The following is a 25,648-nucleotide window of genomic DNA, read 5'->3' on the forward strand; positions in this document are numbered from 1 at the left end:
CCACGGATAACCATAGTGCCGAGGCAGGTTATGCACGTACACGCACATGCTGTAATTGTCGGAAAACTTCACACAGGATTTAATACTAGCTGTCTCCCTTCATCACACACACGGATGTTCTCCGTGCTCGGATATCTGCGCACAGATCAGCTGTTTTAATGAACTGGCGGAAGCCCCTGGTACTTATCACATGTCAGTATCCCAGCATAATCCCACTAATCCGAGGCTATTTCCTTACATTTTCTGTAATTCCTTAAATCCCTTTTATTTTACATTTTAACTGGGATGAAAATACTTTTATTACTTAGCTGTGACCTTTTCATATGACGTCTAATACTGCAGACACTGCAAAATAACATAAAAAGTAAAACTAAAACCAAAATCATTTCACTGTTGTTTATTATTTGCTTATTTTATGCCATCTTCCCTAAAAATCTTCCCTCCCTCACTCTTGGTGACCTTTTAATGTTGCTAAAAAAAGACAGAACAAGGCGAAATGGGGGCATCCAGTAAAATGAATCCCTCTAAAATGAATAAAATGAATGAATGTTATACAACCTGCACCCCGGGGGCAAGACAGCTTCTCTGCCCTGAATCAGGAAGAACTTAATTATTCTTTATCACCAGAGAATTTGCTTGGTTATGTAATACTTCAATATCCAAATGACTTTCTTCTCAAACAGAAAGATTGACAATCGCTTTGATATGAATACACCAATACCAAACAAAAGACTGGTAAGTGCTTGAGAGTGTGACGACAGCTGGACAAATTGCACCATCTAGTGGTGAACTGTGTAACTGACCGTCACATGCCAGAACAATAACATGCCGCAACTCTACAACCGCTCTGAGCTGAACTATATTCTGACGCTATTCAAACAAAACCTAAAACATCTTCTGAGAATGTATATTTTCCAGATCCAGATTCTTTTCCAGAAAATCAGAAGTCAATATCCAGTTGGATTGGTCATATATGTACTATATATGCACCCGGTTAAAACTTTACCATGTACACCTATCTAGTACCAGGTAGGACCCCCTTCCTCCTCAAAAAAACAGCCGTTTTTCACATATTCATGCTGGGAGCATCCCATTCCACCTCATCCCAAAGGTGCTTTATTGGCTTGAGATCTGGGGACTGTGCAGGCCACTGGAGTAAACTGAAGCCACTGTCATGTTCACAGAACCAGCTTGAGATCATGTGTGCTTTGTGACATGGTGCATTGTCCTCTTGAAAAAGGGTAGACTGTGGTCATAAAGGGATACACATGGTCAGTGCTCAGGTATAATGTGGCATTCAGATGATGCTCAATTCTTTACTGAGGGGCTGAATGTGAGCCCAGAAAACATTTTCCACACCGTTACATCACCACCAATTGCCTGTACGGGTGACAGAAGGCCAGATGGATCCATGGATTTATGCTGTTCACACCAAATTGTAACCCTACCATCTGCATGTTGTAGCAGAAATCAAGATTTGTCAGACAAGGCATTGTTTTTCCAGTCTTCAATCATCCAGTTTTGGTGTTCATGTGACAACTATGACCTCATCTTCCTGTTCTTAGCTGACAGGAGTGGAATCTGGCATGGTTTTCTGCTGCTCTGGCCCATCTACTTCAAGGTTCGAAAGATCGTTTCCTTTAAAAATGTTTCATTGTTTGCTTGAATTAACCAAGGCACGACCTCCTGACTCCTACAAGATATAGTTATGGTAAAAATTGTAATGTTAGATCCATGACTCCCGATGCCGTCAGTGAGGTAAAGAGATGACTCTCCCCTTAAGTCAATCAATTATTTTGCTTCCACTGTTAAGGCTATAATACAAACTTCAGTTAAACATTGATATATTTATTTCTGGAATTTGAAATGTCTACTTTGATATACGACATTGATGCATTCGTTTTCTGATAGGTGTTCAGATCTATGATATTTCTAATTTATTTGACTAATTTCATTTTAGTCAAAATCATGTTTTATTTAAGCTAATGGTGATTGGAGGAGACGTGTACCTTTTTAAGTCAGAATATATGGTTGCTCTGTATGTCAGAATAATGTCTTATAGATTATCCAGCAGTTTTCTCCAAATACAGTACCTGGGTGTACACATAAACCATACATTTTTAAGGGCTCCGTTTGGGACTTAAACTGAGAATCTTAAAACACTGTACTAAGTACAATCAAGCAGACCTGGGATTTCATGTGAGTTTGCAAAGTATGTTTATGGAAACCCCGGGAAGAACTGTTTATAATGTTTGATCACTTTGCCTGCCATCTGCTTCTTGTCAGATACAGACGAAAGAGAGTTTTGTCTGTTTCTGGCCAACAAAACAGTTCTGCCGTAGGTTCTACTTCCAGTTTTGCTAGAGGGTGTAATTTTTGGGGGTATCGATACAGGAATATAGACAAAGAGTGTGGTTTCATTGGTTTTTAATTCAACATTCAACATAAGTATTAATCTGTCACAAGTTCATATTTTACCAGAAAATTTCTATGTCTAAAAGATGCAACTTGTATTAGTGCCACCATAATAGGCATTACTATTATACTGTAGGTTTAAATATGATGCATCTCACAAGCCTTGGTCAGCTCATATAAATTGTACACTGGTCCCCAATCTGTCAGAGAAGAGCTTCCCTCATTTAGATGTGTGATATTGGGGCCTACACTGTCAGCACATTCATACTACCTAAATAACCGTTTGTAGCTGATATCACAATTCCTGTTGAAAATATATCAAAATGTGATATTTATATAGTAAACAATACAGTAGTTATGGGCTTCATAGATGTTTGTTTAATAGTTTTATGTAGTGAGGGACGGTTTTGGTGGTGTTCAACACCGGTTTCTCCGGGTGACAGTGCAGAGCCCCCCCCCATCGAAAGGAGACGTCTGCAGAGCTCGTTTCCGCCGGTACCGTCACACCGGGAGAGGCGCTCGCCACAGCCGCCTCGGCTGTGAGGACGGGCGCGCTCTCCTTCCCCCAAACCGCGCCGGTAACGGTTTACGAGTGTCACATTCTGCCGCTGAGCCGATTCCAGGCGGTCGCTCGAGAAACGGAGACGTCCTGAAGCAGCGCGGCAGGAACTCGGCGGGCGGCAGGGGAAACCGCGGACGGAACGCCGCCCTGACGCCCGCTCGCGCTTCTCCCTTCTCCGACGGGAAAAATGTTTTCATAACGCACCCCAAAAAAATATCTAACTCCCTGTCTCCCGTCAAACGTTTGAACCCAAGAGTTCGGGGGGTGGCAGGTGAGCGAGGCTGTATAAGTCCATTGCAGAGCCCCTGTTCTTTTCTTTAGCTTCCAAAGATGAAGACGAGAAAGACTGCCATCCTCTTCTTCCTGTGTCGTGGGGTCTGCTGCTCTCTACCTCCCCCTGTGGGACCGGGAGGGTATAGCACGCACCCTTCGAGGAGGGCGTCCCCACTCCACACTCACAAAACTCACTTACAAAGACATGCAATAAACAGCAAAGGAATCCTCAGATTAGGTTATACATTTATGTAGATTTATACACATATAGAAATTCATATAATTTCAGAAATGTTAATCTGTCTTGTTGGCTTATTTGTTTACGGTACAAAATGACTCGTGCGGCAAAGTCTAGCCGACATATAAAAACAGTTAAAGAGTCTTTCATTAAAAACAAAATCCCATAATAAAAATAAGTTCTATTTGTTTTTTATTTTACAATATATCTCTCTTCTTCCTTGGCAGGTCCCTTTTCGTGTTCCTCTGTGGTGGGGTGTGTTTTTTGGGGGACTTTTTTACAACGGGCACTTTGTGCAGCCGCACTCCACGGACGTCTCCAGCTCCTCGGAGAACGAGGACCCGTCGGTGCACTTGAAGACCACTTTCCGCCTCCGGGTCTTGACGGGGGCGCAGCAGAGCCCCCCCTCGCACGCCCGGGAGCACTCCGCCCGCGCCACCTTGCCGGTGGAGGTGCAGGTCTTGTGGCCCTGATGGCGCTTCAGCTGCTCGCGGACCACCTCTCCCTGACAGGTCGGCTCTGCGGAGGGGAAGGAGGAGACGGGTGAGGGAGGGGTGGACCCAATTACATTTTGGTCCACTGAGCATGATCCATCCACCCTCAACCAAAGCTGTACAAAATCTGTATCAGTGCTAACCAACCTTGTTCCTGGAGATCTACCAGCCCTAACAAAGCCACACCTCATTCAACAGCTACAGATCTCGCTGAGCTGCTAATTAGTAGAGGCAGGTGTGTCAAATTAGGATTGAAATAAAAACCTACTGGATGTAGATCTCCAGGAACAGGGTTGGTTACCACTGGTTTAAATGGACATACGAAGTAAAATTAAGAAATGACAATGCATTAAATAAGACTTATTCCTATATTTGGTTGCATTACGTGATGCCTTTAAATTCCTGCAGATCCTGGATGTGGCCACTGGGTGGCAGTGTTTCCTGTTTAAATCAACATTCAGAACAGACCTCCGGTGCCATCTCAGATCAGGACAGGAGGTCTTACCTGTGTCGCAGTTGGGGCCGGCGTAGCCGGGCTGGCACCGGCAGGCGGGCGCGCCGCTCTCTGTCACCCAGCACTCCCCGTGCCCGCAGTAGTGCCCCCTGCAGGCCGGAGGCTCCTCGGGCCTGTCGCAGTACTGCCCGGAGAAGCCCTCTGCACACTGGCAGCTGTACCCCGAGCCCTTGGGAACACACAAGCCGTGGACACACCTGGAGACAGAGAGAGGGCGGGAGGGACACAAACTCAGCTCTGCTGCACAAAACTGCTCAGAGGCTTTGTGTGTGTGCGTATGTGTGTGTGTGTGCATGTGAGCATGCGTGTATTAGGCTGCGTAAAATTAAGCATACCATGGACTAAATTATTTATAAATGTAAAATATTTATATCAACATGTAAAGGCACTTCATAGTGCCTTCAAAATGTGTCGAACCTCCATTCATTATTACCGATTTTGCTGTGTTACAAAGTCAAAAGGAAATATATTTAATTGGGATTTTTTTTCTTATCCTATACAAGTAACTTGGTATAATGTCAAAATGAAAAAAATTTTTTTTGATTTGTTTGAAATTAGATAAAAAAATAAAAACCTCAAAGTTAATTGATTAGTATTCACCCTTTTGTGTTAACAGCCTAAATTTGATCAGTTGAATTCCATTTTCCTGAGAGACCACACTAAACACATTTACAAGGTCCAGTTATTCTGATTTTGAAGCCACCTGTATTCAATCACATGATTGCAGAATAAACATGACTGACTTTGCGAGGTCTCACAACTGAAAGAGCAGATCAGTCACGCTGTCATGGAAACCAAGGGACTGTCTGTGAAACGTCGAAATGAAGTTTTAGAAGCCTGTGAAGCTACAGAAGGTTATAAAAAGAACTATGGAAAAATGTGGCACTACCCAGACCAGGCAGTCCAACCAAACTGCACCATCAGATAAAAAAGGCAAAAGTCGGAGAAGTGACCAAGATGCCAGCTACAACACCGACAGACTAGAAAAGCTCATTGGCTGAATTATAAGAAACTGCCCAGAGATCAAAAATCTCTGCAGCACTTTGCAGATTTGTCCTCTTTGGGAGAGTGACTAGATGGAAGCCACTTCTGAGAAAGGCCAACGTTAAGTCATGCCAGGCGTTTGCCAGAAGTCATGTGGCAAAACCTGAGACTTTCCAGGAGAAGATTTTGCGGTGTGATGAGACTGAAGTCGAGCTCTTCGGCATGAAAGCCAAACATGGTGGCGGCATCATGCTATGGGGCTGCTTTTCAGCAGGAGGGGCCTGGGAAGGTTGCTGCCATCAAGGGCAAACTGTATGGAGCTAAATACATGCTAATCCTTGAGGTCAACCTGTTACAGTCCCCAAGAGATCTGTGTTGACAACAAAGATTCATTTTCCATCTGGACAAAGACCCAAAGCACGTGGCAAAAACTACAAAGGAATGGATTAAAAACAACCAGGCCATTATTATTCTGGAGTTGCACAGTCAAGGCTCATACTTAAATCCCATTGAAAGCCTGCTGTATGACCTGTCCACCAATGCTCAATCGACTGAATCAGAGCTGGGGCAAATTTTAATGGAGGAATAGGCAAAGATTACAAAACCTAAACACGCAAAGCTAATGCAGACTCTTGAGCTTTGTATATTTCTGGCTTTAAAGCTGTAACTGCTGTCGCTGCTCAAGGTCGATCTACAAAGTATTAACTGTGGTGGGGTGAATACTTTGGTAAATTAGAAATTTAGGTCCTTTTGTAAATTGCATATAAAACATTTTTTCACAGTAAAGCGGTTACATTTATGGTGTCAGTGAGGAGGGAAAGAGCATTTAACATTTTATGTGGTGACTGAACCAACTGTGAAAGTAGCTAAAGGGGGATGAATACTTTCAGAAGGCCCAGTAGTAGATAAACTTAATGTGGATACACCCACATAGGAGATATGAGTGTAAATACATGCATGCCTGTACTGTGTGCTTCAGTGTGTACGTAGGTGTTGGCGTGTGTCAGATTACTGTGTTTGCAGGTGTAGGTGTGTGCATGAGCATTACTTTGTCTGTAGCTGTGTGTATGAGCAGTGCTGTGTCTGTACATGTGTGTATGAACAGTACTGTGTCTGTAGCTGTGTGTATGAGCAGTGCTGTGTCTGTACATGTGTGTATGAACATTACTGTGTCTGTAGCTGTGTGTATGAGCATTACTGTGTCTGTAGTTGTGTGTGTAAGCAGTACTGTGTTTGCAGGTGTGTATGAGCATTACTTTGTCTGTAACTGTGTGTATGAGCAGTGCTGTGTCTGTAGCTGTGTGTATGAACATTACTGTGTCAGTAGCATGGTGTATGAACTTACGGGCTGTAGTGTTGTGTGTGAGCATACTGTGTTTTAGGGTGTATGAGCATACTTGCTGTAGCTGTGTGTATGAGCATTACTTGTTGAGCTGTGTGTATTACATGCTGTGTCTGTAGCTGTGTGTATGAGCAGTGCTGTGTCTGTAGCTGTGTGTATGAGCAGTGCTGTATCTGTAGCTGTGTGTATGAACATTACTGTGTCCGTAGCTGTGTGTATGAGCATTACTGTGTCTGTAGTTGTGTGTGTGAGCAGTACTGTGTTTGTAGGTGTGTATGAGCATTACTTTGTCTGTAGCTGTGTGTATGAGCATTGCTTGTCTGTAGCTGTGTGTATGAGCAGTGCTGTGTCTGTAGCTGTGTGTATGAGCAGTGCTGTGTCTGTAGCTGTGTCTATGAGCATAAATGTTGGTGCAGTGTTAGCATTAGCATTAGCGTGCCGTACCTGCTAGCCTGGCAGGGGCTGGGCGGGCTCTTCTGGTCGCAGAGCGGGCCGCTGCGTCCGGGCGGGCACTCGCAGCTCACCCCCGTGTCGCCCCGCTGTCGGCAGGCCCCCTGCGCGCACACGCTGCAGGAGTGGCAGCCGGGTAGCACCCCATCGGCGCCCCCGGTGGCCAGGCCCAGATCCTGCAGCTCCCCGTTGATCCTCACGTTGTGGATGCAGCCGTTAAACGCCAGAGAGCCGCGCTCCGCTCCCTGACGAAGTCCTGACATCCCAACCGTAGAAGGGACGCCTGAGAAACACACACACACGCACACACACACACGCACACACACACACACACGCACACACACACACACACACACGCACACACACACACACAGAGTGGAAGAGGTGAGCTGCTATGACTTATGGAACTCTTGTAGTAAAAGCCATGCATGCCAGGCATGTTGTAATAAATGCTCTGTGAATGCCCTGGAAATGAGAAGTGACATTTCGTTGTTGTTTGCAGTTAAAGGTATGAGTACAGTACATATACAATAACACAAGGAATAAAAACTTCTGTCCAACAGTGATGAACTGTGATCTGAAAGTTCATTCATTACTTTGAAAGTAAAGTACTGTACTTTGTCAATTCTTGCAGTCCACAATGTTATGTACCTTATGTAATCAGACAAGTCTTGTGTTAAAATGTCTCCATTGTCGGAAAAAAAAAACAAAGCAAATACAACAAATAAAAAATCAAACATTATAATGTTGATAGCTTTACTTTTCAGACTAAACAAAAATGGTGCATGACAGAAAGTGCTGTACACTGAACACTGGAAATGTTGCTGGTGAAAAGTAAACTGGCTGTGCGCTCCATTGAGAGAAAATGAGAGATGTTTTTCTCTTTCGCAAAGCTCAGTTACCACAGATAAAACCACAGACCCCCCCACTCCAGCAGTGTGCTGTACACTGGGGAGGCTAAATCGCACACTGAAATACTGCCTTGTTGCCATCAGCCAAACTGCGCTGAGAGAGAAAGATTGAGTAAGTTATGTTTAAAGGCATTTTAATTAATCCTTCATGATAGCCCGACTGTGAGCCAACTCTAAATATACTGCATTCAATAAATGATCCATTCAATATTTCAAAAACTGCTTTGGCTGTCATGCATCATGTCACTGTAATTTCATGTACTCAATCTCCAGTCCCATGGCAGGTCATGTGGGATTAAACAGTACCTTAGTATCAGTCAATGCATACAAACACTGTTGACTGAAACAAGCCAATATCAATGTGTGTGCGCTTGCACATATGCGTGCGTGCCTGTGTGTGTTGGGATGGCGGAAGTTGGCGCTCACCTCCGATGTAGACCTGCGTGCTTTGGTCCATGGAGGGCTGTCGCGGGAGCTTGCCCAGACTCCGGGGGGCGCCCTTGTCCACCACCAGGCTGAGCGTGTGATTTTGGATGAGGACCTCCACCGTGTGGAAGAGGCCATCGTTTACAGTCTCCACACTGCAGAAAGGGAGGAACAGAGGGAAGGAGGGGCAGTCATTCTTTCTGTAGGGATAATCCTTTCAGGACTACCCAAGAAGATGGCCGCTCTTTCTTGGCAGGACACTCTCTTTCATGGAAATTGTACATATGGAACCCTCTGTGGCTCCTATACACACTGCCGAAGAGGAACGGAATGCAAAGCCAGTCTGTTGCTGCTGAAAAAGTAAGATTGCTGTTCTCGTTATTCTCGTCTCTTGCCGATGAATATCATTTTTATATAATATTAACATAATATTTACATAAAGCAAAAATTTTCACCACTAAAAATCTCCATCTCTGCTTGGCATGTTTACAAGCAAAATGGGAAAAGGGAATCCCCCAAAGCACCACACTCCCTGAGAGGTTTTGAGAGCATGTGCAAAAAAGATCAAGTAAAAATCGACCTTTCTGTTTAAACGAACAATCACTGTTAACTAAAAATCACTGTCTGTTGTCAGACACTTAACATAAGTGGGCCGGGTGACTTCTGGGAGCCTGCTAAGCTGCTGTTCACAGAAGGAGAGTAGGGCGAAGATAGCTATGCGCTAAATGGCTAGATGGACCGAAAAGCCTGCTCTTCACATTATGGGTTCTCAAATTCTTATGCGAGAGAAGGTTTGGCTGTCAGGCCAGACGTAGGCGTGGGACTCCGCAAACACCTTTCAAACACTCTTTCTCTGGGCCATCAGAGCCTCAGAGCTTTGGCTCGCTGAGAGTGAGCTATTCCGTTTCCCACGTCCATGTTAAAGTGCACCGTGAGCGTAGCTAACGCCGCGGTACCTCAGGAGGCAGGCTCCGGGAACAGGGCAGCGGCCTGCGGCTACTGAGCAGGATGACATTGGCCTGTGACCAGCTGTAGCTCTTTTTCACACCACTATGGTGATGCAGTGGCCGACCCTACTACAGTTCCCATGATGCCGTGCTCAGCACGGACTGCACCCGCCCACCTCGCCGCCAGTTTCCTGTAATGACCGATGGCTATGTTTGGCTATCTCGGCGATGCTCGGACAGCCCGGCCCTGACCCCCCGCGGGTCGCCCCGAAAACCCGGAGCTTGGGGTGCCGCGGGGGCACCGTGCGGCGCTTGGCAGCCTCTGCTGTGGAGGTTATTCCTGGAGGGAAGACAGGCGGCCACAGCCGACAGAGACAGTGGTTTGGCAGGGCCCTCTCTGGGAGAGAGAGAGAGAGAGAGGGAAAGAGTGAAGATGAGGGCAGTTTGGTCCCTTCTCTCCTCAGCCCAAAACAAGCTCTTCCGTTTCTGTAAGTCTAACCACCACCATCACCCCGCCACCCCCCACTTCCCTACGCTTCATTGCATGGTGGCCTTGTTCAAACACACTCTATCAAAGGGGCAAAAATGCCCTCCCCCACCTCCTTGTCTCCTATTGGCTAATTGGGAGACAGGGATTTGGACTGCTGCAGTGAGTGGAGTACCCAGACCAACTGTAGCTCTGACAGCCAAACTCTATGGGGTGTAAATTCTGGAAAAAAAACCCAGCATAGCTAGGGGGTACAGGGAGGGTGGTGGGGAAAATCCCTTGCAGCAATAAGTCCACCAGGTGGCACTGTGGCACTGTAGCTGCTCATCACTATCGTGCCAGTTGTACAGAACTAACCAGCAGCCCAAAAGTAAAAATAGACAAGCTATTATTGCCATGACTGCGAACACCACTCTTCATATACACTACATGCAATACAAGCCGTGTCCCAGGATTCCAGCGCACAGGAACATGGTCTAACCCCGTCTACCGACAAATGGTTCAACTGTTGCCCTCTGTTTATAAAGGTCTTGGCTACACACAAACGCGTATGTGGTTTGCATTAAGGGGCTGTAATTCAATTCCTATTTGAAGAGGGGCATTTGCAACCAATACGAAAATCTACTTACAAAGAAAAGTACTTTTGAAATGCTCCCCCCCCTCCCCCCTCCCCCATGCCCTTTTCATTCTCCCACTCTTCCACTTGATACGTAAAATACCTCCGTGAAGTCCAGCTTTATTACGATTTAATGACATTTTCATCCAGTGTCTCTGGTTTTGACAGCTGCCTTTCGTTACACGCGCTCTGAAAACGAAGGGCAATAAAAGTCCGGGGTCTTGAGGGGAAAGGATGCTGGGTTTTTGGGGTTTAAGAGAAAGGGGGGTTGGGCGGAGGGACAGAGGGGGAACGAGTGTAGAAGCGGGTGGGGTTCGATTGCTTTCTGGGTAAAAACACAGACAAGGTGCTAATACTCTCTCAGGGGCCGGTGTAAAGAGGCTAACCGTTCAGGGTGGACGACTAGACACGCAATACAGCCGTTACACCACAGGGGGGCGGCAGACCGTCAGATTGCCCGAAGGCAGGGTATTCCAGACCGCCAGCTTTTGCCAATATTGGGCCTTGTCTGTATTTTGACAAGTTGAAATTTTCCAGAGGCCACAGTCTTTTTTTTTTTTGGAGGGGGGACGAGCGTCTTTGATGTGAGGCCGGCCTGCGTATTGGTTTAAAGCGGCCCCATTACGGAATTCAATAAAAATAAACATAAAGCCGTCAAAGATTTCGCCAACCCCGCGTCCCCTCGCACCAGGGGGAAGTCAATTTCCTGTCAGCTGCGAATAAAATGCCCTGTTTTCCTCCGCAAAACCGCATTATAAGTGACACGTAGACAAACTTAGGAACAATTACCGGTGCCTTTATCTGGGAGAGTTATCTACATCAGCTACCCTGTAGACGTATTTACATTTTCCAAATTCAATTACCCAGCGCTATCATTTGCTTGCCGCGTAGCCCGAGCAGACCAATTGGACTTGACGTTGCACAGCCAGCCAGCGCAGTTATAAATCGCAGCTGTAACCTCAATTATGCTTGCTTGGAATCTCAGTCCCAAACTACAAGCGCGTTTAGGGTGCGGGGACTGTCTGTGTGTGTGCGCGTGTGTGTGTGTGGCGCTTAGTGTTTGGTTCCACGGTAACATTTCACTGCAGTAGATCAGAGCGAAGGAAAACCAAACAGAACAAGGCTCTTAACTATGCCCTTGAAAGGAGACACTTTGCTGTACAGAAGCAGCAAATGGAATATTCTCCTCCATGTTTGCCCACTGGCCCACACCTCCCCCACCCCCCCTTCCAAGCTAACACAGGACGCATTCCTTCAGCATTCTCCCATAAGTCCAAAAGAACACTGCGGCGATGTAGCATCAACGTCGCAGCAACGCCGCAAGCAAATGCCAAGCAGGCAGGAGCCACGCGTCGTTCCTGTCGCCAGGGCGACCTTTCCACGGAAGCCCGCGGAATCCTCCAGCTCAGCCGCCAATCCTGCGTCCTCCGCGCGCTCAGAGCCGTAGCTGAAGGCTGACCGTGACGCCGAGCTGCGCCTGGGACGAAGCGCCATGCTGCAGAAGCGACCGCCGCATCCCCTCTCCCTGTTTTAATCGAGCGGGAAGACGAATTTCTTTCTGAACAGGGGTGGAGCTGGGCAAGGCGCTGAACTGCAAACATGAGAATGATGGCTGTAATTCCAACATTCCTGTTTAATTTCCTGAGATACACCCCTCCCCCCCTCCCTCCCTCCACTCCCTTCCTCTGACTTATAGCCGACATTGCTCCTTAAACTAATAAAGAGATTAGCGTGGCATTTTGAAAAGGGCACTGCATTAACAAGGCATAAGGAGACAGGCATTCAGCTTATGTTAATTATGTGTCACTAGTGGTAAAGAGCCAGACCCCCCTCCTGTCTTACCTTCCCCCAAACCCTGTTTCTCCTTTCCATAATCTACCCCCCTCCCCCTCACTTCCAGGATCAGATCTGTCTCTCTCAACCACTCCGCTCTCCCCTACACCTTTCCACAATCTTTTCTCATCTATTCACCTCCTCAGTATCCTCCTTTTCTCCTCCTTCTGCCAGGACCGTCTCTCTCCTCTCTCCTTTCACCTGGCGGGTGAGAATGCTCTCTCCTTCCTCTTTCCCTCTATCTCCCTCTGTACTTCACTCTATGCCTCAAATTCTCTCTCCTCTCTCCTTTATCCTCCTGGAGGCTGAGTACTCTCTCTCTCTCTCTCTCTCTCTCCTTCCTCTCTCCCTCTATACTTCTCTCTCTGTCTCAAATCCTCTCTCCTTTATCCTCCTGGAGGCTGAGTACTCTCTCTCTCTCTCTCTCTCTCTCCTTCCTCTCTCCCTCTATATCCCTCTGTACTTCTCTCTCTGTCTCTAATTCTCTCTCCTCTCTCCTTTATCCTCCTGGAGGCTGAGTACTCTCTCTCTCTCTCTCTCCTTCCTCTCTCCCTCTATATCCCTCTATACTTCTCTGTCTCTAATTCTCTCTCCTCTCTCCTTTATCCTCCTGGAGGCTGAGTACTCTCTCTCTCTCTCGCTCTCCTTCCTCTCTCCCTCTATATCCCTCTATACTTCTCTCTCTGTCTCAAATTCTCTCTCCTCTCTCCTTTATCCTCCTGGAGGCTGAGTACTCTCTCTCTCAATCTCTCTCTCTCTCTCTCCTTCCTCTCTCCCTCTATACTTCTCTCTGTCTCAAATTCTCTCTCCTCTCTCCTTTATCCTCCTGGAGGCTGAGCACTCTCTCTCTCTCTCTCTCCTTCCCTCCCTTCTTCTGCTCCACAGCAGCAGCGCTCCAGATGTTGGGGGAAAGCGTCCTTTCTCCTCTCTCCTACCGCACTCTTCCTCACGTGCCGGGGCCCGCGGCGGGTTCGCGACCCGCCTGCATTCGGAGCCACGCTCCCGCGGAGAGCCCAGGAACGCCACACCGTACCCAGGGCCCCTTCGTGAGGGAAGAGCCTTCTGTGGCAACATAAAACAGGGCCGAAGAGCCAGCGCTGACACAGTGAGGGGCGAGGCGGGGGGGGCAGAGGCTCTAAACCCTGTCAGAGCGAAAGGGGCCGGACCTCGCCCGCTCTGGCCCTGCGCCATCAAGCGCTAACCGTCGCGCGGCGGCCTCTGGACCTCGCGGGCAAAGGCCCCGCCACCTGCGGCCCCGAATCCACACAAGGGCCATTTCCCTTCACCTTCAGAGAGAGGCTGGCTGCTCCTCTCACCAATCAGCACTTCTGAGCCCAGTGACCCTAAACACAACCCTGTGCAGCCTGTGACCCTAAACACAGCCCTGTGCAGCCTGTGGCCCTAAACACAGCCCTGTGCAGCCTGTGGCCCTAAACACAGCCTTATACAGCCTGTGGCCCTAAACACAGCCTTATACAGCCTGTGACCCTAAACACAGCCCTGTGCAGCCTGTGACCCTAAACACAACCCTGTGCAGCCTGTGACCCTAAACACAGCCTTATACAGCCTGTGGCCCTAAACACAGCCCTGTGCAGCCTGTGGCCCTAAACACAGCCTTATACAGCCTGTGACCCTAAACACAGCCCTGTGCAGCCTGTGACCCTAAACACAACCCTGTGCAGCCTGTGACCCTAAACACAGCCCTGTGCAGCCTGTGGCCCTAAACACAGCCTTATACAGCCTGTGGCCCTAAACACAGCCCTGTGCAGCCTGTGAGCCTGAACATAGCCCTGTGCAGCCTGTGACCCTAAACACAGCCCTGTGCAGCCTGTGATCCTAAACACAACCCTGTGCAGCCTGTGACCCTAAACACAGCCCTGTGCAGCCTGTGAGCCTGAACACAGCCCTGTGCAGCCTGTGAGCCTAAACACAGCCTTATATAGCCTGTGACCCTAAACACAGCCCTGTGCAGCCTGTGACCCTAAACACAGATCTGTGCAGCCTGTGACCCTAAACACTGTGTGCTTACCTTTCCAAAGTCCGCACAGCACTACCTCTCTCTGACTATCAATGTCTGACAGAGTTCGAACGCAAGAAAAACCAAACTGGGGAAGATGAAATATAATAAAGCGCAATAAAGTTCCAGTAGAAAGTTCACACTATATTTCATTTTAGGCTAAAAAGAGTTATTTCAGCACGTGCCCCCATGGCCCCAGGAACTGCAGGAACCCAAAGCTCATCAGAACGATCGATGGCCCGTTGTCTGTGCCGACAGTTAAAAGTAACCTTTGCATAGGGGGTAGCGATGTGGCAGATGGATGGATCAATGGGTGCAAATCTTCTGGAGACAGAACCTGTGACCTCTGATTCAAACTGCAGCGCAGGCTCAGACATGGGTATGAAGCACTTACACAATGACAATCTGTGCTCCATTCTACCTTACTGGGAAAAATAAATACGTATTGATTGTCCTTACCTTTCTCACTACTGTATATATGCGCATTTCCACTAAAAAAAAATCAGTGAGATACTGTACAAAGTGTAGATTCAGGGAATTGCCAACAAACTTGAACTGCTTCCCAACGCTAGCAGAAAACAGGATGCTATCAATTTATCAGGTAACAACAGGGGGAGATTCAGCAAGCCCTCAAGGGACTGACGACACAGCCCCGCTGTGTAAAGCTCTGATTCAGGCAGGAAGGAGTCAACAGGAAGTGAAGTCACAGGGAACATTTTTAATAGTTCAAAACACTGCGTGCATCCTGCACCGTGCACGTACGCACGTGTGTTTACACGTATGCCCGCAAGCCGGAGTGGGCGTGGGCGTGGGTGTGGGCGTGGGCAGTTTTAGGAGAAGGCCGAGGCAGCACTAATAGCTGAGCGAGCGTGCGGGCGGAAGGACCAGATGCTGAGTCCTCATTTACCAGGCGGCTGCGCGAGCGTGCGTGCGGAGCGTGCGTGCGGGGCGAGCGCTGACCTGTAGAAGGTGGTGGGGTAGTTGGCGATGTCGTATATCAGGCGGATGTGCCCCTGGTACAGCTCCAGCACTATGGGGTCGTTGTCGTCCTTGTACAGCAAAACCCCGTTGTCCTTGTCCGTGGCCACCTGTTGGGAGGGGAGAGGTCAGACCGTGAGGACACCGACGGGGAGGGAGAAGCTGGGTACAGCGGAGACCATACCTACTGTAAGTATCATTACATTTCATATTCTACCTATTTTTTTATTTCAATTTATCTAAATTATTTTTGGATAAAAGCATCCAAAAGGCAAATGAGACCGGGAGCTACGAGCACCAGAAGATTGTTCTGAGTGGGAATTTATGGCAAATCTGATTGGGCGCAAACAGCACCGGAGTGGATTAAGTGACACATTCGGCGGGGCAGTATACAAGCACGGGCAGCGCACACCGTCCTGCCAGCATTTCTGCGAGCGCTGTGCGGCAGGTTGCGTGCAGTCCCTCCAAAATAAGAGGCGCAGGGGGCCTGGGGGGTCAGGGGGGCCTGGGGGGCCAGGGGGAGCCTGGGGGCCACGGGGGGCCTGGGGGCCTGGGGAGCCAGGGGGGGCCAGGGGGGCCTGGGTGTGAATGGCTTCACGCCCCGCCTTCCACTCCATCGCATTAGACAGGTCGGCTCTGACAGGCCACCGGCCGGTTAACTGGTCACATGACCAGAGCCGCGGCTGCAGGAAAAGGGGCTTTATGTAGCGCAGGAGGCTGTTTTCAGCCGCGAATGGGACTCTGCAGAGCTGGGCGCCGGCTTTAGGTCTCGTCCCCAACTTGCGAGCCACAACTGGGAAAAAAGTTCTGCATTTGGAATTAGACTTTCATTTTCTATTTTTTTTAAATCCCAGTTTGGTGGCTAATTGTACGCTAGTGCTATTCAATTCCCACATGCACTGCTGAGAACACGCCTCCCCGGCGGTCGGCGGTAGAAAGGAGGTGGCCGTGTCTCCTCCAAGGCACGGCTCCTCGTGCTCCTGACCGTGATCCCGATCCCGATCGACGCTTTGCGCGTGACGATTCCCCTCCCTGGAAACAGCCGTCCGATTTTACCGCTTCCTCAATTCGCCAGCCGTACCCTGATCTGACAGGCCAGTGCTTTGACCGCTGCGCTACTGCGATGCTTGGATTTGAACTGAATTATTAAACATTTTAAAAGTGTGCTTAACGGAAAAATCCTTTCCAGCCAACATTTAGGCACGGCAACTGCACAGTACATGTTATTATTATTATTATTATTATTATTATTATTTTAAATAATAGTCTCCTACATCAATTATATCTTTGCAACTTTGTATTTCATGGGAGATAAAGCACTGTTGCACTCTACATTAATGACCAACGATAATACTGCATACGTGTGCAGTGTACAGTATAACGGCAGGCTCCACGTATGAAAAAGCCGCTCGTTTCACGATATCGCTCCCATTCCTCTCCTTACAACCCGCAAAGTCGAAGCGCTAACCTCCGCACGCGGGGAGAGAGAGAGACATCGGCGTTATTAATTCTCCACCTTTTTAATTAACGCTACCTCGCTCCCATCGTGCAAACGAGGGGACGGGCTCATTTGTGGCCGAGATGCAATCCGCTCATGAGTCATTTCCACTGATTGCACCGATAAAGGCCTCAATGGCGTTCTATTACCATAATGTATATCCTCCGGAGAGGTATTATTCACGCCGGTGGACAAAAGGTGACATTCTAATAATGTCACGGCGCCCGTGGCAACTGTGACGACGACACATCAGCCCCCCCCCCCACTCCAGGAGGGGACAGAAAACTTCCTCACCGTCTTCAGTGAAATATAACCACCCTTCCTAAAAAAAGGGGGCGGTGGGGGGGATGCACACTTAAATTACAGCACAGCCAGGGTCCTGCCAATGCCTATGATAGGAAAGCCTTCCTCTGTTGCCTGCAAGCGGGGAGCTTGCTTTTCTCCCCAATGGGTCATGCGAGTCCTTTAAGGCTGGCTGAACTGCGGGGTCGCTACGTCTGCGCGTTTGGGAGCCGCGTCTGTTCCGTGGAGACACAGGAGCGCGGCAGGAGAACAGGGCACCGGAGGCTCCTGAAGCTGGGCAGCGTGGGGAGGTTCAGCGGGAGGAATGAGCACTCAAAGCCGTTGCTGTTTGTTCCCTCCACCTCTCTGATGCTCGCTCTGTCCAAGCCTTCCCGCTCTTTTTTGGTGGATGTCAAAGTTCATCCCGCCGTGCCCACCCTCCCCCCTCCTATGGCGCTGAAAGAGGGAGCAAGCAGTGACCCGAAGTAGGCCAGGGTGTTGACAGGGAGGGCAATTCCACAGAGGCCTTCGGGTCAGAGGCGGCCATTTTACCTCAGGGACCGCAGGTCAGATTCAGACCGCGGCGCGGGCTACGCTGAACCCGGGAAACGGCGGGTAGCGCGGGTGAGCCGCGGGCGTGCACGGCGGGCGCGAGCGCGGCTAACGGCGTGCGGAGGCGCGCGCGGGCGGTACCTGGAGGGAGATGTGGGCGGTGGGACGGGTCTTGGCCCCGGAAAGCGTCACGTACGCCTCCCTGCCCAGGAAGTTGACGGTGAGGGTCTTCTGACACTTGCTCCCGAAAAAGGCCGGCAGGCAGCGGCACACGGGCTCCCCCGCCACCACCAGGCACTGCGAGCCGTTCTGGCAGTCCGCGTGGTCACACGGGCTGGTCTGCAGGAGGATCATGGGAGGAGGGCTCTCGCAGAAGAGGCCGCTGGAACAGATAGACAGCTCCGCGTTACGGGAAGCCATTTCGTAACCTCGTTTAAGAAGACTCGGATTCTATCAGAGAAACCTTCGAGGATAACCGCAAGTTATAAAATCCCATCAACACTCGGGGTTTAAACACTCCAACCTTAAACTCTCAGAGCATTGGTGGCCTTCAGTGGAATTGGCTTGAAACCTTGACCCAACCACTAAACACTTGCAGACCGTACTGTTACAGTAGCAGTGGCTTCGTAGCTGTTCATTAGCCAGCGGCTTTGTTTCTGTCCACTTTCTGGCCTTTTTTCTTGCAAGGAATACTTATTTCATGTGTTATTTTTTACAGCTTAATTTGGGTTCCGGTAAAACCCCACAGATGTGCGCTGAAACAGAGGCGGGTGCTCTGGCAGCTCTCCCCGCTCCTCCCCAGGCCTGCGCTCATGTGTGTGTGACTGGGGCTGCAGCACAGACCTCCGGCTAAACTCCCACGCTGCCTCTGTGCGTCTTTAAACACCTCACAGTTAAAGCAGCTCTGTCCCTGTCCACCCCTCTGTGTTAGAGGCAATTGGGCAGGGTGGTGGGGGGGCCGGGGTGGGGGTGGGGGGGCCGGGGGGGTGGGGGGCAGAGGGGACTGTTTAAATCTCATTAGACTTTCACAGCAACACGACCAGGGTGAAAGTTGGCCATGGTCCACAGGTCTGGGGCCCAGGGTCCGGGGCCCGGCTCTTATCTCAGCGTACAGACCGGCGCTGCAGGTTGGCGGGTCCCACCTGAAGCCCTCTTTGCAGACGCAGGTGTAGCCGTTGACGGCGTCCACGCACTGCGCCCCGTGCTGGCACTTGTTCTCCAGGCAGTCGTCGTAGTCCTGCTCGCAGTGCTGTCCCACGTACCCCGGCAGACACTCGCACCTGTCACACACACACAAAAAAACGTTTTTTTTAGCTGCAATTTATTCTTTGATCAAACGGGGGATTCATACAGAAATGCCAATCATGTTTTTACAGTCCCATTTTCATTAAGTTGTCACTCTGCTCCAAACAGTTGGCATTTCTGATTTGAAAGAAGTGGTTGATGTTGGTGAGCTGTCGGACAGGTGCTGTTGGTGAGGTGGAAAATCCAGGTTCAGAAAGCAAAAGTCCTCCCCAGTGTTCTCCCCAGTGTTTCGTTACCTGAATTTGCTCATCACACAATTCTTCAGCCAGGAAGTGGAATTAATCAGTGAAATCAGCCGGCCGGAGTTGATGGGTGCAAGAAACACACGACGGGGCTTTTACTTTCTGACCCCTGGACTTTCCGCCTGGGCTCATGAGTGGGTCCCCGTACGCTGTGACCGTTGAGGGGGCTCAGGCCTGCCCCTCCCCCCTGCAGAGCCGGGACTCACCTGTACCCTCTGGAGAGCGGGACGCACTTGGCGTCGTGCTGGCAGGGGTCGAAGCCCTCGGCGCAGTGATCCACCACCTCGTCACACAGGTCCCCTGCGGAGAAACACAGACCGTGAGGGTCTGGGGCCTGAGGGCAGTCTGTGACTGTGTCTGTAGTCCTGTCTGACCCAGTCTGCCTTCCCAATGGACCTCCTGGTTGCTAGGCCAATGGAGAACTGACACACATCCACAGTGCTAGCCTATGGACTTCTGAAGAGAGGGGACAACTTTGTACGCTCACAAGCTTTTTACCATTCGATTTTGGAGTCTATTGTTCAGTAGTGGCTGTAATACTGCTGTGTGACACAGTATGATGTGTTCACGTCCAAAACATTTAAAAGATCAAGTGCTGTAGCTAGTTTTTCCCAGGCCTGGTACACTACAGTGTAATTCTAAGGGTGAGTACACATTCCCAAATGTAAACCAACAGTCACTCATTACTAAGGGCAAAAAAACAGACAGCAGTGTAAAGATCAATAGGCGGTAGCACAGGCCGTTAGTGTCCGTGTGACATTGCTAAAGACCAATCAGGCAGAGACACCGCAGTACACGCCGGTCAACCACACCCTTGAGGTTACAGCTACGGGCCTGCAGTCAACCGCAATTTCGCCGACGCGAATTTGAAGAAAAGAAAAACACGAAGCGTGGTCTATTTTTAACGGCATAAATGCGGTACGAGAATAGCACCGACCGGGTCTCAACAAAACGGAGAGACTAACCGAAACTAAAGCACCGCAGACACGGAGGAAGAAGGGAAATTATGATGAAGCCGCCGAATCCGAAGGTGGAATCGGCGGCCTAATTGGGACATTAATATTTATGAGCGTAAACGCGATTAGCGAAGATCACTCAGCGCACGTCCTGAACGCAGCGCAGCCACGCTTATGAAAGGCCGTCCCCCGTCCAGAGATGAAGGACAGGGCCTTCAGCAGCGGCACCGCTCTAATTCCCTCAAATGAAATCAAACAGGACGCGCAACACGAGCAGCTCGATGCGATTCATACGAACACTAGAGACTAAATCAGACAAGCGCCCCCTTCAAAGACAGTTACACAAACTCACATATTCCACACACATTTTTTTTTTTACTATCTGCCTTCCCACACGATTTAACGGGTGTGAGTAATTATCGTTTCCACGTCTCCTTATTTATTTCGTTATTTTTTTTGCGCGGGGGGTGAGGAATTGGATTCGTCGCGCGGCGAACGGCTCGCTAGAATTTTCCGGAACGCGCGGTGAACGTGAGAGGCTCGCGCGTATTTCCCCCCGCCGCCGTTCTTCGGTCGGGCGCGGGGCACGGTCACTTCGTCGCCTTCCGGACCCGCTCCGCTCCGGTCCCGCCGCATCTCGTCCGCTCCGAAAAGAAGGTCCCGTGGAACCAATTTTCACGTTCGGCCCGCTAACAAGGTTGGAAGGTTCGCGCTCGTAGCGTTAAGTCTACACGGAGCGCCCGTGCTGAGCGGGGCCCCAGGGGCTCCGCCTTAATAAAGCCTCCGCCTGTCGGAGCGGATCCGGGAGCCGGGTTTTGGGCGAGAGCCAGGCCTCCTGCGGGCCCCGCTTCCAGGCCCTCTCAGGCCCGACGGGCTCCTCCTGAGTAGCGTGTGCGGTGGGCCGGTCCTGGCCGGCGGCGGCCCGCTCCCGAAAAGGGCTTCCGTCTGCCGCCAGAGCCGCTTGCGCCGCTTCCGCCCGGGGGGGGAAGCTCGGCCGCGGCCGGGACGTAAATCCCGCTATCCCGCTCGGCGTCTGCGTTGTCCCGCCGCGTCGCTTCTACGAGCGTTTTTGAATGCGACGATCATCAGAACACGTCGGCCGCAGATCTGCTCTCATGTGACAAAGCGCTTGTTTGATTTGGAGAAGAAGCTTTCATGACTGGAGCGCGTAACACGTTAACTGCTGAGGGATTTAGCATATGCCGTATGCTTTATTACCAACATACTGCGAGCGATAAAAGATTTAAGCACACTGTTTAATACGCTGCCCTGGCGCGCGTTACACAGAGCTCGCAGAGTACTGAAGAACACACAGAAACGGAGAAACAGATGGAGAAATAAATAAAGGGATGCGGGGAGAAAGAGGGTGAACTTTCCTCTAGCGGCTTGAGGAGCAGAGAGAAGAAAGCCGGTGTACTACCCCTGACCTTTCCACCCGCGCAGAGTGGGGCCTACTGTCCTTCTGCTGCTGGCAGCCCAGCGAGGCCACGCCCGTCCCACAGAAACGCGGTGTCTGAGAGCGCAGCGGTCCGGAGGGGTTAATCTGGGACGCGCTGGGTGGCTGCGGACAGGCTGCTCAGGGACAGCGCTGGCAGGCTGAGGGGCTCTGAGGTTATGGAAGGTGAGCGGGAGGCCTAATGACCTCCATGCCGGGGGGGGGGGGGTGGGGGGGGGGGCGGGATCACGCGAGGGGGACAGGGTTCTCCAGTGACACACGCAGTGTTATCAAATCACCATTGCCTTCTCTGTTTCAATCCTTCTCTCTCCCCTCTCATTGCATCTCTCTTTCTCTCTCTCTCTCTCTCGGTATCCTTTCCTCCCTCCATCTCTCCATCTGAAAGTCTATGGTACCCTTAGCCTTCTTAGCTCAGGGGTTGGCTGGGAGCAGACTGGGGGTGCAATGGGATAGGGGAGAATTCAAAAATAAGAACCCTAATTGCCAGGTTGGTAGGGCTGGGCGATATACTGCAACAGCAGCAATTTGTATTGCAATTGATAACTACAGTTGTGATTTACAATTCCAGCTCACGCGCCCCCCTGGCCTGCCCCCCAGGGTCCCGAGCTTCCCACGCGGCGGGGGGAGGACCGCTCTCCGCGCCAGGCCCGCACCACGCCCGCCCCACGCCCACTCCCGCTCCTGTGCTGCCCCAGAGCCACCGGCCCGCTGAACGCCAGAGGGGCCCTAAAATTAGGCGTGCAGCCATAATGACAGGGTAAGGATCCGCCGGCTGTCCTGCATGCCCCCCCTCCCTCCCCTCCCACCCCACCCCTCTCCCGCCCAGACGAGGCTGTGCCATCATGGTCTGAGCCCGGCGGCCCAAAAACGACTCCCGGCTTGGCAGCCGCGCGGTGGGAAAAATGCACGAGGTCCGCCTTCTTCAAAAAAAGCAAAAAATAAAAAATAAAATACAGTAAAAAAGTGCAGAGTCAGCCCTCGGCCAGAAATCCAATTTCACCGCCGCTCTCCTCCGGGGCACCGAGAGACCGGTCTGGCGCTGACCCGCGGTCACGCGGCGCAGGTGTGGGCGCGGAGCCTGGCGGCCCGGCCGCGCCCGAGTGGACGGGGGGGGGCGGGGGACGGGACTCACCGGTGTAGTTCGGGGGGCAGAGGCAGGTGTAGTTGTTCACGCCGTCCACGCAGGTGGAGTTGTTCTCGCAGTCGTTGTCCTCGCAGTCGTCCGGGTTCACCTCGCAGCGCTGGCCCTCGAACCCCGGTGGGCAGACGCAGCTGCGGGACACAAGGGGCGGCACGGCGGTTACTGGCGAGCCCGCCGCCGGACAGCGAGCGCAGCGCGAGCACGGGCTAACGCTCTGCTAGCGTGCTCGCTCGTACCGCCTGTCTCAAGGGGAGGGCCGTCGCATGCGCTGTTTCTCATTTGAGCCAGAGCCAGATAACAGCCGCTTTCTCTCTGAAGCTGCTTTTACTTTTTGGCCTCCGTGTTGCCACTGGGCCTCGTTACCGAGCGGTACGCGTGAGAGGGTGTTTTTGACGCGCAGCTCCCCGTCGCTCCCGCCCCGCCCCGGAGCTCTGCACGCTCATGGGGGTCAGAGGGCACTCCGCAGGCGCTTCGGACCCGGCCGCCAGGCGCCAGAGACGCTCGCTAACGAGCCGCCTCAGAAGCGAGACCGGCGCCGCTCACCTCACCGCCCCTCCTGTGAGTCCCGCGCCCTCGCCCGTAACCCTGCCGGCGGCACCGCGATGCCACCGCCGGAGCGGGGCCCACAGGGAGGGACGAGGGGCGCGGTCGCACCCAAACACCCTGAGCGGCGCCTCAACCCCAAACGCTGTTCGCTGTCCGCTCGTAATTCCTTATGGGAATTCAGCCCGCTGTGGAACCAGCCGAACCCGCCAGGGATGGGACAGGAACCGGACTAAACAGGGATGCGCTTGGGCCCGTTCATCCAGGCCGCAACGCACGTATGACCACATTGACCGATGGTTAACAGGATGTACAGGCTGTGTAATTGGCTGCGTATAAATTCACGCCCCACAAAATGAACACACAGCTCACCTGAACTGGTCCTCCTGACCGGGCTGCAAGTGGCAGGTTCCACCGTTGGTGCAGGGCAGGCTAACGCAGGCGTTAATGGCGATCTCACAGTTCCGTCCCTGAGAGAGAGAGAGAAAGAAAGAGAGAGGGTGAGAGAGACAGACAGAGAGAGACAGAGACAGAGATAGAGAGAGAGATAGAGATAGAGACAGAGAGATAGAGATAGAGAGAGAGAGATAGAAAGAGATGAAAATGTTGCACATGTATGCTACACGAGCGGTGCCTTCCGGATCGTTCTCTGCATGATGAGGCAGAACCCAGAGCCAGCCCCGCAGGCTTCCCATACCCCTCATCAGGCGAACTCCACGCCACCGTGGAAATGCTGTTTCTGTAAACACTGACTCACAGCACCCGCCTTTGTTCTCCACTCCAAAGTGCTCTTAAATAAAGAATTAAACGGCACGCTTTTATTAAGAGCCGAGCCGTGGAAGCGTATCAGTTTCACGTTCGGGGGGGGGCGCGGGGGGGGCAGCTGTACTGCGGGCATTTGAAATTCCCGTGAAGGGTTTTGCCGCTGTCACGTCGGCTTCCTCTGATCAAAGCTGCCGTCCGGCGGCCGCTCTCATGCTGTCGCAGCGTTTGATTCTCCTCACACATTTTAATTACTCTGAGGCCGGCGGAGGCCTCCAAACGGGAGGAGTCATGGGAACTCCTGAGGCTCCAGTTATCCCACAGTGCGGTCTGGCTCTGCACACACTGTGCATACACGCAACTACACACACACACATACACACACATATATACACAACTACACACACACATATAAACAACTACACATATACACACATACACACACATATATACACATACACACATATACACACATATATACACAACTACACACACACATATAAACAACTACACACATACACACATACACACACATATATACACATACACACACATATATACACAACTACACACACACATATAAACAACTACACACATATACACACACACACATATATACACATACACACATATATATACACATACACACATACACACACACATATATACACAACTACACACACACATATAAACAACTACACATATACACGCAACTACACACATACACACACATATACACACATACACACATATATACACAACTACACACACACATATAAACAACTACACATATATACACTCGCTGCCCAGCCAGTTTGACACCTGACCTGTTACGTAATTGTGAGCACCTGTGGCAGTGCCCTTTTAAGAAGCCTGGAGTCGGCTTCTCAGAAGATGGGAGTTTTTCTCCTTACCTCTCGACCACGGCCGGGTCTTGATTTTATCTGGTGTGTTGCCGCTAATTGGTATTTTAGTATTCCTTATATATATTTCAATAAAGTTATTGGTTATTTTGGGAAACCTTGGTGTCGGCATCGCTTATGTTTGCGGGGGCTTGAGAGCAACCGTAACATACACATACACACATATATACACAAATGCACATACATATAGACACACATACACGACTGCACATACATATACACACGCACATATAAACACATACACACTTATACACACATATACACAACTACACACACATTTAAACAACTACACATATATACACATATATACATAACTACACACATATACACAGAGACACACACACACACACACGCACATCACATGCACACACATACACACATGCAGACACACACAAACACAGACACACAAATATGAACATACACACACACACACACACACACGCATGCACACACACACAAAACGCACATATGGACACAAGCACACGCACACACACAAACATA

The 25,648-nt window shown here is 50.6% G+C and overlaps 1 protein-coding gene across 1 annotated transcript in view; it reads right to left on the minus strand.

The window, feature by feature from the left end:
• Positions 1-2,410: 2,410 nt before the first annotated feature.
• The window catches only part of slit3 (slit homolog 3 (Drosophila)), a 160,553-nt gene continuing 137,315 nt past the window's right edge, over positions 2,411-25,648 (minus strand). Inside the window, exons 27-36 of the mRNA XM_064328036.1 lie at positions 23,835-23,932; positions 22,911-23,050; positions 19,573-19,666; positions 18,962-19,099; positions 17,961-18,201; positions 15,470-15,597; positions 8,610-8,764; positions 7,267-7,555; positions 4,488-4,693; positions 2,411-4,007 (exon numbers count right to left, since the gene is read on the minus strand). Coding sequence (XP_064184106.1) covers positions 3,766-4,007; positions 4,488-4,693; positions 7,267-7,555; positions 8,610-8,764; positions 15,470-15,597; positions 17,961-18,201; positions 18,962-19,099; positions 19,573-19,666; positions 22,911-23,050; positions 23,835-23,932 — 1,731 coding nt within the window. The 3' untranslated portion in view covers positions 2,411-3,765. The remainder of the gene's footprint in view (positions 4,008-4,487; positions 4,694-7,266; positions 7,556-8,609; positions 8,765-15,469; positions 15,598-17,960; positions 18,202-18,961; positions 19,100-19,572; positions 19,667-22,910; positions 23,051-23,834; positions 23,933-25,648) is intronic.

The sequence above is a fragment of the Anguilla rostrata genome, chromosome 3, assembly GCF_018555375.3.
Source record: "Anguilla rostrata isolate EN2019 chromosome 3, ASM1855537v3, whole genome shotgun sequence".
NCBI lineage: Eukaryota > Metazoa > Chordata > Actinopteri > Anguilliformes > Anguillidae > Anguilla > Anguilla rostrata.